Below are 12,321 nucleotides of genomic sequence, written 5' to 3'. Positions count from 1 at the left end.
AGGGCTTTCTCGTATCCGGTCCGGACGCGCTTAGTACTATAGAAAACAAGAAATAACGCGTGAAACAAACACAAATAACTCTAGATATTTGTACTCTTGTGGACTGTTTTAACGTTTTACTATTTGTACTCTAGTAGACTGTTTTAACTATTTTCTGTAGGCTTCTTATTTGTTCTAGCCATGGGAGTATTATTAAACAAAGCTCAATATGTCAAGCAAATCATCTCTTATTTGACATTTAATTGTTTACTATTGCTGTGAAATTTTACTCTCCATTTGAATTTCCACTCTACGATCTCTTCAAACACAACTTGAGACACGCTGAAATATTCAATACTCTCTCTTTCCAAGTTTTTGAACAATGGTTACCATTCTTGAACGCCTTCTTCTGCTTCGCCGTAAACAGGCATCACGCCACGTTCCATAGTGCTTGAAATGTCCTTTGATATTTCGCACAGTCTGTCACGTGATTATGGGATGGCTTCTTGTGATGGCGCCAGCTCAAGACTCGAAGAATGTTTGCAGCAGAACATGCGCGATAAAAATATGACGTACCTATGACGAAACTGTTTGTTCATAACTCCATAAACAACTGGGTTTATACAGCTATGCAGCCTTGTTAGTATGTCACAAGCAAACCAAAGTTCATCGGAGGAAATATTTCTGAAATCTAACAACATCCAAGCCACTTGAGTTGGCAATAAAAGAACCAAGAATAATACAGCGATAACTGCAACAGTCTTGAGTATTACAATGCTTTGTCTTGTATTTTCTTCTCCAGCAGTTTTCCTTGCAGTTGCTAAACCACTGTTATTAGGCAAAACAGGTCGGCTTTTCAAAAACAGCCATATTCGTATGTAACAAATCGTTGTAATGAGTAGCGGCATTATGTATTGAATTGTCATGAGTGAGACAGTGTACGCTTGGCTGTGACCAGGCGTGGGCCAAAATTCTTCACAGCCATTTCTCGTTGGTTTATTGACCACGATAAGCGGAATAACCAGAATAAAAGCTGCCAGCCATATTAGTGACACCCATATTATTGCTCCTTTACGTTTTAACTTTGGTCTCCACGGATGAGTCACAATGTAGCACCGATGCATCGCCATGCATGTGATGGTAAAAAGCCCTGCATTGTAGCCTGTTGTTACCACGTTGAGATTAACCCTGCAGTTGAATGTCTTAGAAGTTATGTCCAACCTTTCCAGGATGGAAACAGGCGAGTCAAAACACAGCAAAACCAAATCTGCCACCGCCAGACTCGTGACAAATATTCCATGAATTGTCTTCCTGGCTTTCTTTTCATGAACTGTAATCAATACAAAAACGTTTCCTGCTAACCCTATGACAAATATTGTGACTTCTACGACGAGAGTGATCCACCAACCTGCGTTTTCTTTCATTGCCTTTTCTTGTTTCCCAGTTTTTAACAACCGTGATTAGAAAGTACTACCGCCGCTTTTGTTTTCTTAACACTTCAGTGAAGACCTTGTCAACAATGCTATGTTGATGAGATGGGGGATGAAAGCGATGTCAAGACCCTTGGGAATCTTGATGATTTACTGCTGTAGACGCCGAAGGCGCAGCATCGATTCATGCAGGAAGACTCTGTCCTGCGGGAAAGAAAAAAAATGTAAATAACAGTGGTGATTCGCACGCGATTTTTCCCTGCTTTTGAGCTTATAGATTAATTGATAGATGCCGTGTGGTTTGTTGGCATCTGGTTTATGACCACCAGTTAATGCAAATAACCCAAGCTTCTAACTTTATTATCTTCCCAATTTTTGCAATCATTTTCCGATCAATTTATCAATAGACTCACCGCCGGAGTCTCTTTACTGTGGTCTAGACTCAACCGACGAAGTAAATCTAATTCCTGCTGTGTTGGTATGCCGTTTCAAAGTTGATCTCTCTCTTGAATTCTGGTGGAATTCTCACGCTTCTGCTGCTACGATCTCGTAACCAAGCTTAAAACAAAGCTTGGTATCGCTTTTGGATTTTTTTTTCGTTCTATGGAACAGGCCATAAGCGGAGGATAAATAGAGCTTTTTCGTGTGTCAGGGCGCACTATCAAAGAAGACTGCCAAGACATTTCTAACAGCGCAACGAGAAAGACAAGTCAAAGACAAACATTTAGATATCATGGGTATTAAAGCACATTTACAGGTGGCAAAAACCCTTCAGAACTCACCACAAACGTATGTGGAACACAGAAGTTGTCAATAAAGTAAGACATTTCAACACCGCGCGGATCTTTTGATTCACATTTCTTTAGGCTTTTAGGGTGATTAGCTTTTAAATAGCTGTTCCATCTTTTGGTTAGTTCAACTTTTAGCAATGAAAATTTTCTGAAAACGTAATCAATTTTTTACCAATTACTGACAAACATCACTCTTAGTTTAATTTTAGTTGACGACTCAGTGAAAGTTGGAGGCATCAGGCTTGGTTGTCCACATCGAAGACAAAGATTGTGACCAAAGCCTGTTATGCTTTCCTCTAAAACAGATTGCTTGCGATTAATCGCTGGCAACTGGTTGATTGTCTAAGATAAAAACATTACTCACTAAAACTGCTTTCACATTGTCTCGTTCTTCAACGACGAATGGATATTTCACGCTGCATGTCATTAAAGCAGAACGGTTGTTAATCGTGCTATACTTCAGTTCTTAGAGGCATTTACTGAAACATACATGGGCATCATGCGGCCTTTGGTACTTAAATTTGGAATCGTGTTTTCCACATAACAGAAGAGCGATCGGCACATTTTGACATCTATGAAACCGTTCACTGACAATATACGCGAAGGCTTACTTTTGGGCTTTTGATGATTTTAATGCACAAGTAATTCACGATATTCGAACAGTATAAAGCCGACGTCAGATCATTAAGTTTAACTGTTTATTTGTTTTTCCTAAAAAGGAAACATACCTTGATTAATGCTGTAACCTTTTAATGACTTAAAAGTGGTATGATACCCAAAAGCTTTAAATTCACGGCACAACAGTTCTTTCCTCCGAAAACATTCAGAATTGTGCGACCACGTTAATAATAATAATAATAATAATAATAATAATAATAATAAAACTACAAAAGATAACCTTACTAGGTACAGCACACATTTTGTGGAGGGTGCTATCAAGCTAAAAACTGGCTATCCCCTAGTGCCCCAGGACCATGGTTTGGTCTCGGCCCTAAGGGCTCTAAGCAAACATTACGTGAGGACGATAATAATAATAATAATAATAAATAATAATAATAATAATAATCTTTATACAGGAGGCTCCACTCACTAATGTGGTTTTCAGGGAGATCCTGAAATAAAAATGATGGCAATCAAAAAATTAAACCAAAATTATTACAGCGTTGATTAAAAACCTCTAAAAGCTAAAAAATATATAACTAAAGATATATAAAGTTGAAACATTAAAACTCGTAGTAAAATATAAAATACAATTAGTCATTTACGGTTAATACAACTATTTAGCTTATATATACCTAATATTTACATTAATGTTTTGCGCAGGAGATTCTTAAAGTCTCTTAAAGATAATTTTTTTGTTGTTGGCGATAGGTCATTCCAGTCAGCTAAAACACTGTTAAAGGATCTAAGAAGTCCTCAGTTGGTCACTGATTTTGTAGTTAGAATGACTTCCTTAGAGCGGGTGTTATAGCTATGATAGTCTTGTCCTCGTACAAAGATGTTATTTCTACTGTTGTCATTGACTAAATTACAAATATGGATGCAACGTTGCATTTGCCTTCTGGCAGACAGGTTCATCCAGTTTAGATGTGAAAGTGCTTCGGATGAAGAAGAATACGGCGACCAATCCAGGACCAATTTAGCAGCGCTACTTTGGAGAACTTGGATTGAATCCATTAGGACTTTGTTATTCTTATCGCCCTAAACAATACTGGCATATTCAAGTATTGGGATGACCATTGTCGTGACATAAATTTTTCTGGCATAGGCAGGAAGCAGATGTTTTATTCTCCCTAAAAACCCCAGCCTTTTCAAGACTTTTCTTTGAATTTGATCAATGTGATCATGCTAGGCTAGGTGCTGGTTTATAGTTACACCAAAATACTTGAATTTTGTTACTTTCTCCTGTTGACTGTTATTAGCCATAAGATTTATAGCGTTAAAGTGACTTAGTTTGGAGTTGCTACCAATGATCATGAACGTCGACTTTGCAACATTTAATGTCAACTTGTTGACATTCAGCCAGGATGTAATCGCTGCCAAGTCCGCATTCAGTTTTGATTGCAAGTCATTTGGGCAGCTCACATGGCAAGAAAACGCCATATCATCAGCAAATTAAACATAATTCATCTTTGAATGTTGTAGGACAGATTAAATACCGTTTATGTACACTAAGAAAAGCAATGGCCCAAGAATACTGCCCTGAGGTACCCCCATAGTGATTTTAGCTGAGGGGGGGGGGGGGGAGAGAATGCATCATTACAGATTACAGTGTGCGGCTGTTACAAAATGGCGGCTGTTTCAGTTTACGTTTTCGAAGTGTCTGTGAGGAGGATTTAGATCAAATCTTTTAGAATGAAACAGTTTTCAAATTATCATATTTCTATCCGTGATAACTGAGTCAGGCTCCGCCCTCGTCAGGCGAGCTCATAGTCTACCGTAAATTACCGCTTATAAGAGCTTGCCCACTTATAGGCCCATCTGTAAACCAAAAAGTACATCCAATTATAAGCCCCCCTCTAACTTTCCTTGTTTTGAATTCGTTTTTATTATGATGTTTTAAAGCTTAGTTACCAGTAAATGGAAAACCTATTTCGATCAACAGCTGCAGCTATAGCCCGTTTCGAAACGGTTTTCTTAATCCAGTTATAAGCTCCCTCGAATATTAGCCCTTTCGTTTATAAGCCCATCTAAAAGCCTTTACGAAGTTGCATAAGCCCAGGGCTTATAAGCTTGTCAGTTTAGGGTATATGGTTGATTGTTAAGTATAAAACCGAAAATACACGAAAGCTTTACTCCCTGATAAACCCCATCCTCCTAACCATAACCCAGTACAATGTTTGTTCCATTTTCAAAAGGGCAGATTTTCCCGCTGAAGGACAACAAGCGCTTAATGAATAGCCCAAGGGAAACAGTGAGTGTTGTTGCCCCGAGACCGTCACTGTTCTCCGTGGTGAAGCCGAGAGCACCATTGTGGTCTCCCAACTCAAAAACAGAGAAAAATGCGGAAAAATAATTTGCTTGAGGCCAGCTGGCCCAACAAACTTGCCGCCGATACAAGGCGCACGACCTGATCACGTGCGAGTCGAAAGTTTAAGTTGTTGTTTCCCTAGGGAGTTAGTGAGTTTTGACCCACGACATGTGACACGTTCTCCTCTAATCGGAAAACGTATCCGAGTTTGAAGCTATAACAATGAGTTCTATCAATTGTGAAATCGGTCACAGCTATTTCGATTGAATGCTTTCGGCTAGAAACGCCTTGAAGTCTACGCAACTAGACCGAAGGTTTTAATGGGGAATCCAGTAAACCGATTTACAATCTGAATTCAGAAACAGATACCAGAACGAGCAGCAAGATTTCCGCCATTTCCTATCTACCTAAAGCATTCTACTCTCAGTCAACCTAAAGTCTGGCCAAATTTCAGTTCATAACCTCGAAGCCATGCAAAGTGCACGGAAAGGCTTACAAAAGGTCAAAACAAACGTTTCTCGCGGGGTAAGCAGTGATGGTGCAGTGGTGAAAGCGCTCACCTCCCACCAATGTTGACCCTGGTTCGATTTCGGCCCGGGTTCTATTGTTGTCGGTTCTCGCCTTACGCCGAGTGTTTTTCTCCGAGTTCTCCGGTTTTCCTCCCTCCTCAAAAACCAACATCTCCAAATTCCTATCAGATCAGGATAGAGCGCCCGCATGAAAACCAGCCAAGGCTGATGTGGCTTCCTCTCTAAATATTCTAATTTAAAACACTTGTAGATTTCTCTCCCTTCGATACTCAGACTGATTCTTACGAATAAAGCAGACTACCATTCGGACGTACCTTTCTTAAATTAGTTGTCTCGTGTTATTTGCCATCCGATGTACATGCATACAGGTATTCAACTGCAGTTCATTTTAAAAAGCCGAATTATAAACTCGTTAATTGGGGTGGCTGTTTAACGTTTAAATGTAGGATCATGTTGCTTTTGTGCAGTCCACGGATCACAGACACAATAAGTCAGCGACTGGAACATCTTAAATTGATGATATCCAGGACCTTGACATTTTTAACAATGTCAGTGAATAGTGGCTTTGTATTCATCTCGCTGCCAGCCAGCTCGGTAAATACTCTGCCGCTACTCACTTTGATTACGAAAAATAATTGTTTATAACAAATTACCAATTTTACGTAAAACGGCTTTATGTAATAGTCAGTTTTGCCAAGAAATGGTCATATCAAATGAAATGTTTTGTTGGCAAATAACTATTTTGTGACACAATTGTAATAACACATAATCATGGTTTTCGTGACAAATTGGTTATGTTTAGTAACCATTCTTTTTTTCAATATTTTTTTGTTGTTTCAAATAGCCACTTTTCGACAGATGGCTAGAAACTGGAAATATCAAATGCGCGTTTTAAGTAAGTGAATTCATATAAGTTGTGTACATAACTGCGATCATTATTCACACGTCTTTACATTTTTAGATAAACAGCGCGTAACTTTGTTGACACTTAGCCCATTAGCTTTCAGCTTTAAACATCATCGTGTTTAAATAGACGTATCCCTATCTATATATCTATTGTTTCTTTGAAAAAATCTCAATTCCAATTGTATTCCCAAGTACAGTGAAGGCCATTTTAGGCGTGTTCGATTGAGAAGGACCACCAAGCTAAAGGAGCTTCATCACGGATTGCGCATTTTGAAAAAGAGTTTAGCCTAACTTTTTCAAGTTCGTCGTTTCTAACCCATATTAATCTTCTCCATCCTTAACCACCGTTGTTCTTTTACAGTTTATAATTAGCTCTTTGGTGTTTTTCTATCTTAGTAAAGTACTATTTTCAAGTTTCCTTCAATTTAAAGGTCATTTTTTTTTTTATACGGCGCCAAAATAACTCAAAATACTGTGACCGAGCTCCTTAAAGTTGTTCTGGCCTATCCTTCCAAAAGGAATGGGCGGCTTGGAAAAAAGGTAACTAAACAGTGCATTTTTCCCCACCAAAGAGTTGTTACTTCGACTCTTCTGTGAAACACGCCAGGCCATTGCAACTAATAAAGTGTCTGATTGGAGCGGGAAGTTTTAGCGGTCAGGGAAATCTACTTTTTGAGAAGGTGAAATGTTTTTCATTTTCGATTTCATTTTTCTTTAATAAGTTATTCTCTTAACTTGTTCTATGTCTGAAAGAGCATCTTAAATATCCTCTAGTTCTTAGAGTCCAATATTTACAATAATTTGTAGCTTCTTTCTTCCCGCAATTTCTCTGTGGGAAGGGAAGAGTATTCCACTGTTTCGTCCAGACATGTGAGGTACGCCAGAGGTGTTAGGAAAGCTGCAATAAGGAGGTGCATGCAGTCGTCCTCTGTTGTTGTTTATCGTCAGCATCATTGGTCATCTTCAAATAAAAAGACAACGAGTAAAAAATATCTTGTCTCCATTGTCAAATGTGTAATGTGTATTTATTTAGGGGTAACCTCTTGGGAGTAAGCTACTAAGTGTCAAGTAGAACAAAAGTTCTCAGACTCCTAAATTTGTTTGATTGTAGTGCACATGTTTTAGTTGTATGAACATGAGTTGTTGAATTGTAATTATTATGTTAATCGATTGTGGTGGAATCACTTAACTCGACTCAACTAAAGATGTGTTTTTTTGGGGAAAATCTAAGATTGGAATCTTAAATCCAATAATGTATTTTGTATTTCTTTACCAAGCAGATTAATCCATAATCACTTGAATCATGGTGCATCAAAGGGATCAAAGAATCCTTGCCCAGAGTGGATTCTTCGGTTTCTGAGGGTCAGCCCTGCATTCTTATGCAAAAATGGCTCCTAGCAGAAACCAAGCCTTCAAATGCTCTAAAGTTTTTATAAAATAAGTCAATGTGACATCCACTTAGTTGGGTTTGAAAGAAAAAAAGTCTGCATTAGGCCTGTGATCCACACAGCCAGAGCTTATCCTGGTTTCGGTAGCGTGAAGTGAATAGGAGTATATCTATACCACTAGGATTGAATACTAGTCCATTGCAGGGTTACCCCCAGCATTAAGTTCACTGGTACCCATTTATACACCTGGGTGGAGAGAGGCACTGTGAGAGTAAAGTGTCTTGCCTACGAAAACTTAAAGACCCTGGCCAGGGCCAGAGCCAGGGCTCAAACCTGGACAACTCAACCTAGAATCCAGAAACCTCTAGTTAAAGAAAAATTCTCTTGCTTGGGAAAAAAGTCATGGACCGGACACTGGATGTCACTATGAAACTGTTTCAGTTACAGGCTTAAAATGTAAATTCTCCTTAAACTGATTGTTATACAGTACTTGTAATGAGAATAATTGAACTTACTTTGATTCCCTTGTTAGTCACATGATCCATCTTTCCACCCATCAAGCCAGCGCTCGTCGACTTTTGAACAATCAAACTCCTTTTTTCCAATCCTTCTATTAACTTCATTGTGCATATGGCACATCCATTGACAAAAGTTGTATCTGTTGCTCGTGTCAGGAGGGTTTGTTTGTAACCTTAATTAAATTAAATTAAAAAAACATCAATCTGAGTTTCAGGAAAAATGTGACACTTTAGCAATCAAGATAAGAAATATGCTTGTAAAAGTTTTGTGGTAGGCCTGTGGAGGAAAAACAATTACTTTTTAGCTTTGTGTTTATTAAATATGCACATAAACGGGTTGTATGCAGCTCGCCAAGCAAGAAATGAATGCTCATTTGCATAGAATAAGTTTGTTCCCATGAGAAAGTCACAAAGTAAAGTTCATAGTTTAAGTTACAATGTTCCTAGCCTATATAACAAAACACCACAGTCCCATGTTCAGTCACAAAGTATCTCCAGAAAACTAGATGAAAAAAAATTCAAAGTGCAGTCAAATTTCAACCACAACTCAAACACCTACTACAGTTATCTAATTCTGTGTTTTACTCAGAGTTTGATTCAAGTCTACGTTCCTTCCCCCCCCCCCCCCCCCCCCCGATGTTAGTCAGCTGGTACAAAATAACTTACAACCAGAACCACATAAGCAGACTCCAGGGCTGTGATGAAGTTTTGAGTACCTCGTAGCCTTGTTTTCAAGCAAACTCAGCCGCAACAGGTGTTACAGGTTACAGCCCCTAATGACAGCCCTGGACTCTCTCAAACAACTGTTTTGTCTTCACTAAGACACTCTGTCTTAAGTTTTCAAAATCTACCTACTAGTCAGAGCACTAAATTTTGGCTTTCAAACACATTTTGTTGTCTGCATTGTGATTAAAATTTAAAAATACATAGGAAATAAACAACAAGGGGGATAGTAAAAAGTTCAATTTACCTTTCCCTAAGATGTGAGGCACAATCTTCACAAGGAAAGAATTTGGAAAACAGTTTTACAAAACTAGACATGTCACACTGCTGTTGTTGTGTGGGACTGTCTGGATAATAAGCAGCCATTGTATGAAGAAAGTTCCATGTTGATCGACCTAGTTCTTCTCTATCAAGAGGACATTCTACTGTGGTTTCTTCTTGAGATGTTGTCTCTTGTGTTTGAGGTGTGTTGCTGTTACTACCCTGCATGAAGACGTAAGAATGAAGACGTTTGCAAAATATTTTTCTTTTTATCAAAAGATTGACTTATAAAGGAGACAGTTTGTAATGAAAGCTGTCATTTTTTTTTTCAGGCAATGTTACTGATCACCAATTAACCAGTACCAATCAAATCAAGGCAACTATTATTCAAACAACTGGAGTTATTTATTTTATAACTGTCAAACCAGGGAGCACCCTGGCTGTCAGAGAGATCCCCACCAAAAAATATATCAAATCAACAACACTGTTTACTTGCCTAAAGGAACCTCTTGTAAAACATCCATACTATCAAAACACGGTTGTTGGTTAGACCAGAAAATTTTCGCCGTTAATCGGCCAAAATATTGTGACTGTTTACATTATATTTTAAATAGCATCTTCTTTTGATCCTATCAAAACCTTTCCAAAGACTGGGATTTTCAGTTTGTATCCTCCAACAAAAATCAGATGGGTTTTCCGATCATCATCATCATCATCATCTTCACTTCGTTTAAGCCTATAGATTCACTTGGTATTAAAGCCGAAAAAATTGAAATCGGTACTGTACACTGTACATGCAAACACACATGCATAAAATGAGTGTTAGAGTCGACATGTATCGGGAAAATCCTCTGGAAGGAATCTAGTAAGCTTTAAAACGAAGGGCTGATTTAAATTATCAAGCAAAAGGTTGCCGAAAGTACCATAAATTGTCCTGAAATTTACAAAAAAATATGATGTAATAGTCGAAATCAATTTCGAAATTGCTCGTCTAATGCTTTTTTTTTGGTAAGCGTGTGTTCCGATTCTTTCAATTTCATTGTAAGGTGAAAGCTTACCGCAGTGCTTTTTCTTCTGTTTTCCTGTTTCATCCACGATTTAAAACTTGTACATGCACGACAAGGTTTTTTACCGTGGAGAGGAGACATATCATGATCCGCCATTTTGACTTGGATCGATAAGTATGTCATGTAAGACAACATGAACAAATACTTGGTAGCCACGCCGCATAATCTTGACCGCGAGAGAGCCTGGAAAAAGCCAGAGTGAGTACGCGGGGCTTCCACTGTAAGTACCGCAGAGAAATGGTAGGAAATTTTCCTAGCATTCCTTACATACTCTCACTAGGGATCTTCGTCTTGCGGCCAGGAAAGGCGTCATAATCTTCTTCAGTGGCATGTCGATGATGTTAAATAAAAAATAAACCAGAAAGGGCCGATGGAATATGAGACAAGCTTTAAAATGAAGTCACGACATTAATAGTGCTTTAAAAGTAAATAGTGCGTTCGAGTCATTCCCGATGCTCTCAAATGATGGCGGACTCCACCGACGCCAATAATCTGGAACATAACAAGGTCATTAAATATCGGATCACGTCTAAACACACGTGAAGAAAGTCTTGGGCCGGAAAAAAACGTGACCGGGCAAAACCAGGGAATGCCGGGGAATGAACCTTCCTCTGCTTCTTCCCCTGAACCAAGTTCAGATCTACGAACTGAACTCAAAGATACCAAAGTGCCTACGAATGGATGTTGAGCACGCCGAGCAGACGTAAATGTCTTGTTTACCCAATGAAGTCCATCACAATAAACTCTGAGCTTGCATCGAGATGCTTGTCCGGGCGTAAAGGAGCGTTTGATTAATCAATCTAAAACAGATCTTAAGGAATAAAAACCCAGATGATCTGGTATACTTGTCTGAGTATGTCGTTGGCAGTGCGGGAGCCACGTGCAGTATTATATCATGCACGGCAATTGAAGTTATTGTGTACAAAATATCGCTCAAGTACACAGCCGAGGGCAAAAAGAAAAAAAAAGCGCGAGGAGAAACTTAGTACAGGGAGCTAAGATAGATTGTCAGTGCTTTAGGTGACCATGCACGGCTATCAATGGCTTGGCCAATCGTTTGGCCAATGGCTTGTACACGCAACGAGTCGTAAAAGTCCGTAAGTAACGACCTCCGAAAGAGGCAAGCCCACCCCCCATCCCCTGAAAATAGAGGAACTAAGGTTCAAAAGTATAATATTTTTCCAATCAATAACCTGAATAGCGTACGATGAACTGGTGAAGATTCAACTAGGAAAGATATAGCTTATTCCAGGGGGCGTCATGAGGCGCCCTGGTAAAACAAACCCTGCAAATTTTTCATCAAGTAACAACAAGGTACTAACAGGACCTTTTCTTCAAATTGAAATCACTGAAATTGACAACTTTGCATCATTTTTAACAGGAACGCATAAAAAGAACGTTTAATCATGTTGAAATTAAAAACTCGACCAAAGCAATTAAATATTTATAAAGCAGACCAGCGTAGCAGTGCATCATGAACAGTAAATTAGTTTAAGGATTCTTACATCATGGTCTACATATGAAGTACCCACCCATGTGCCAGTAACCTGCGAACGCAGACGTATTTCCGGCTGTCACTTGGTTCCGCCGAAAATAACGTCTGTGAACCCGAGCCAGGAAACGATTTCTGCGACGTAATGACTTTTGTTTCTCCTTGGCCAATCAGATTCCATGATAGAATCAAACTCGAGAGCTCCTCACAGCGAATACCTCGCGCAGTAGATCTGGGGCTACTTGAGCTAAACAGTGATTGGCTG

At 39.0% G+C, this 12,321-nt stretch overlaps 3 protein-coding genes across 3 annotated transcripts in view; all 3 read right to left on the bottom strand.

Moving 5' to 3' along the window:
* The window catches only part of LOC145489067 (adenosine receptor A3-like), a 252,168-nt gene that overhangs the window by 94,184 nt on the left and 145,663 nt on the right, over positions 1 to 12,321 (bottom strand). The window lies entirely within an intron of this gene.
* Positions 471 to 1,403, bottom strand: LOC145490585 (neuropeptide FF receptor 1-like). The gene has a single exon (XM_081469681.1). The coding sequence runs from the start codon at positions 1,401 to 1,403 to the stop codon at positions 471 to 473; it is 933 nt and encodes a 310-aa protein (XP_081325807.1).
* Positions 7,014 to 11,678, bottom strand: LOC145489074 (FAD-linked sulfhydryl oxidase ALR-like). Its single transcript, XM_081467979.1, has 4 exons — positions 10,556 to 11,678; positions 9,484 to 9,719; positions 8,511 to 8,686; positions 7,014 to 7,568 (listed from the first exon to the last, which is right to left on the bottom strand). The coding sequence occupies exons 1-3, from the start codon at positions 10,697 to 10,699 to the stop codon at positions 8,524 to 8,526; spliced, it is 543 nt and encodes a 180-aa protein (XP_081324105.1). The 5' UTR covers positions 10,700 to 11,678; the 3' UTR covers positions 7,014 to 7,568; positions 8,511 to 8,523.

This window comes from Orbicella franksi, chromosome 6 (assembly GCF_964199315.1).
Source record: "Orbicella franksi chromosome 6, jaOrbFran1.1, whole genome shotgun sequence".
Taxonomy (NCBI): Eukaryota; Metazoa; Cnidaria; class Anthozoa; order Scleractinia; family Merulinidae; genus Orbicella; species Orbicella franksi.
This window is presented reverse-complemented; position numbering and strand designations above follow the sequence as displayed.

What these genes read in the sequence shown, in the direction of transcription:
- LOC145490585 (XM_081469681.1), bottom strand. Translation starts at nt 1,403, where the DNA reads ATGAAAGAAAACGCAGGTTGGTGGATCACTCTCGTCGTAGAAGTCACA.
- LOC145489074 (XM_081467979.1), bottom strand. Translation starts at nt 10,699, where the DNA reads ATGTTGTCTTACATGACATACTTATCGATCCAAGTCAAAATGGCGGAT. An exon ending in ACAGAAGAAAAAGCACTGCG is followed by an intron (nt 9,720 to 10,555) that starts GTAAGCTTTCAC and finishes GTCTTCATGCAG; the next exon opens with GGTAGTAACAGCAACACACC. An exon ending in GCCTCACATCTTAGGGAAAG is followed by an intron (nt 8,687 to 9,483) that starts GTAAATTGAACT and finishes AATTTAATTAAG; the next exon opens with GTTACAAACAAACCCTCCTG.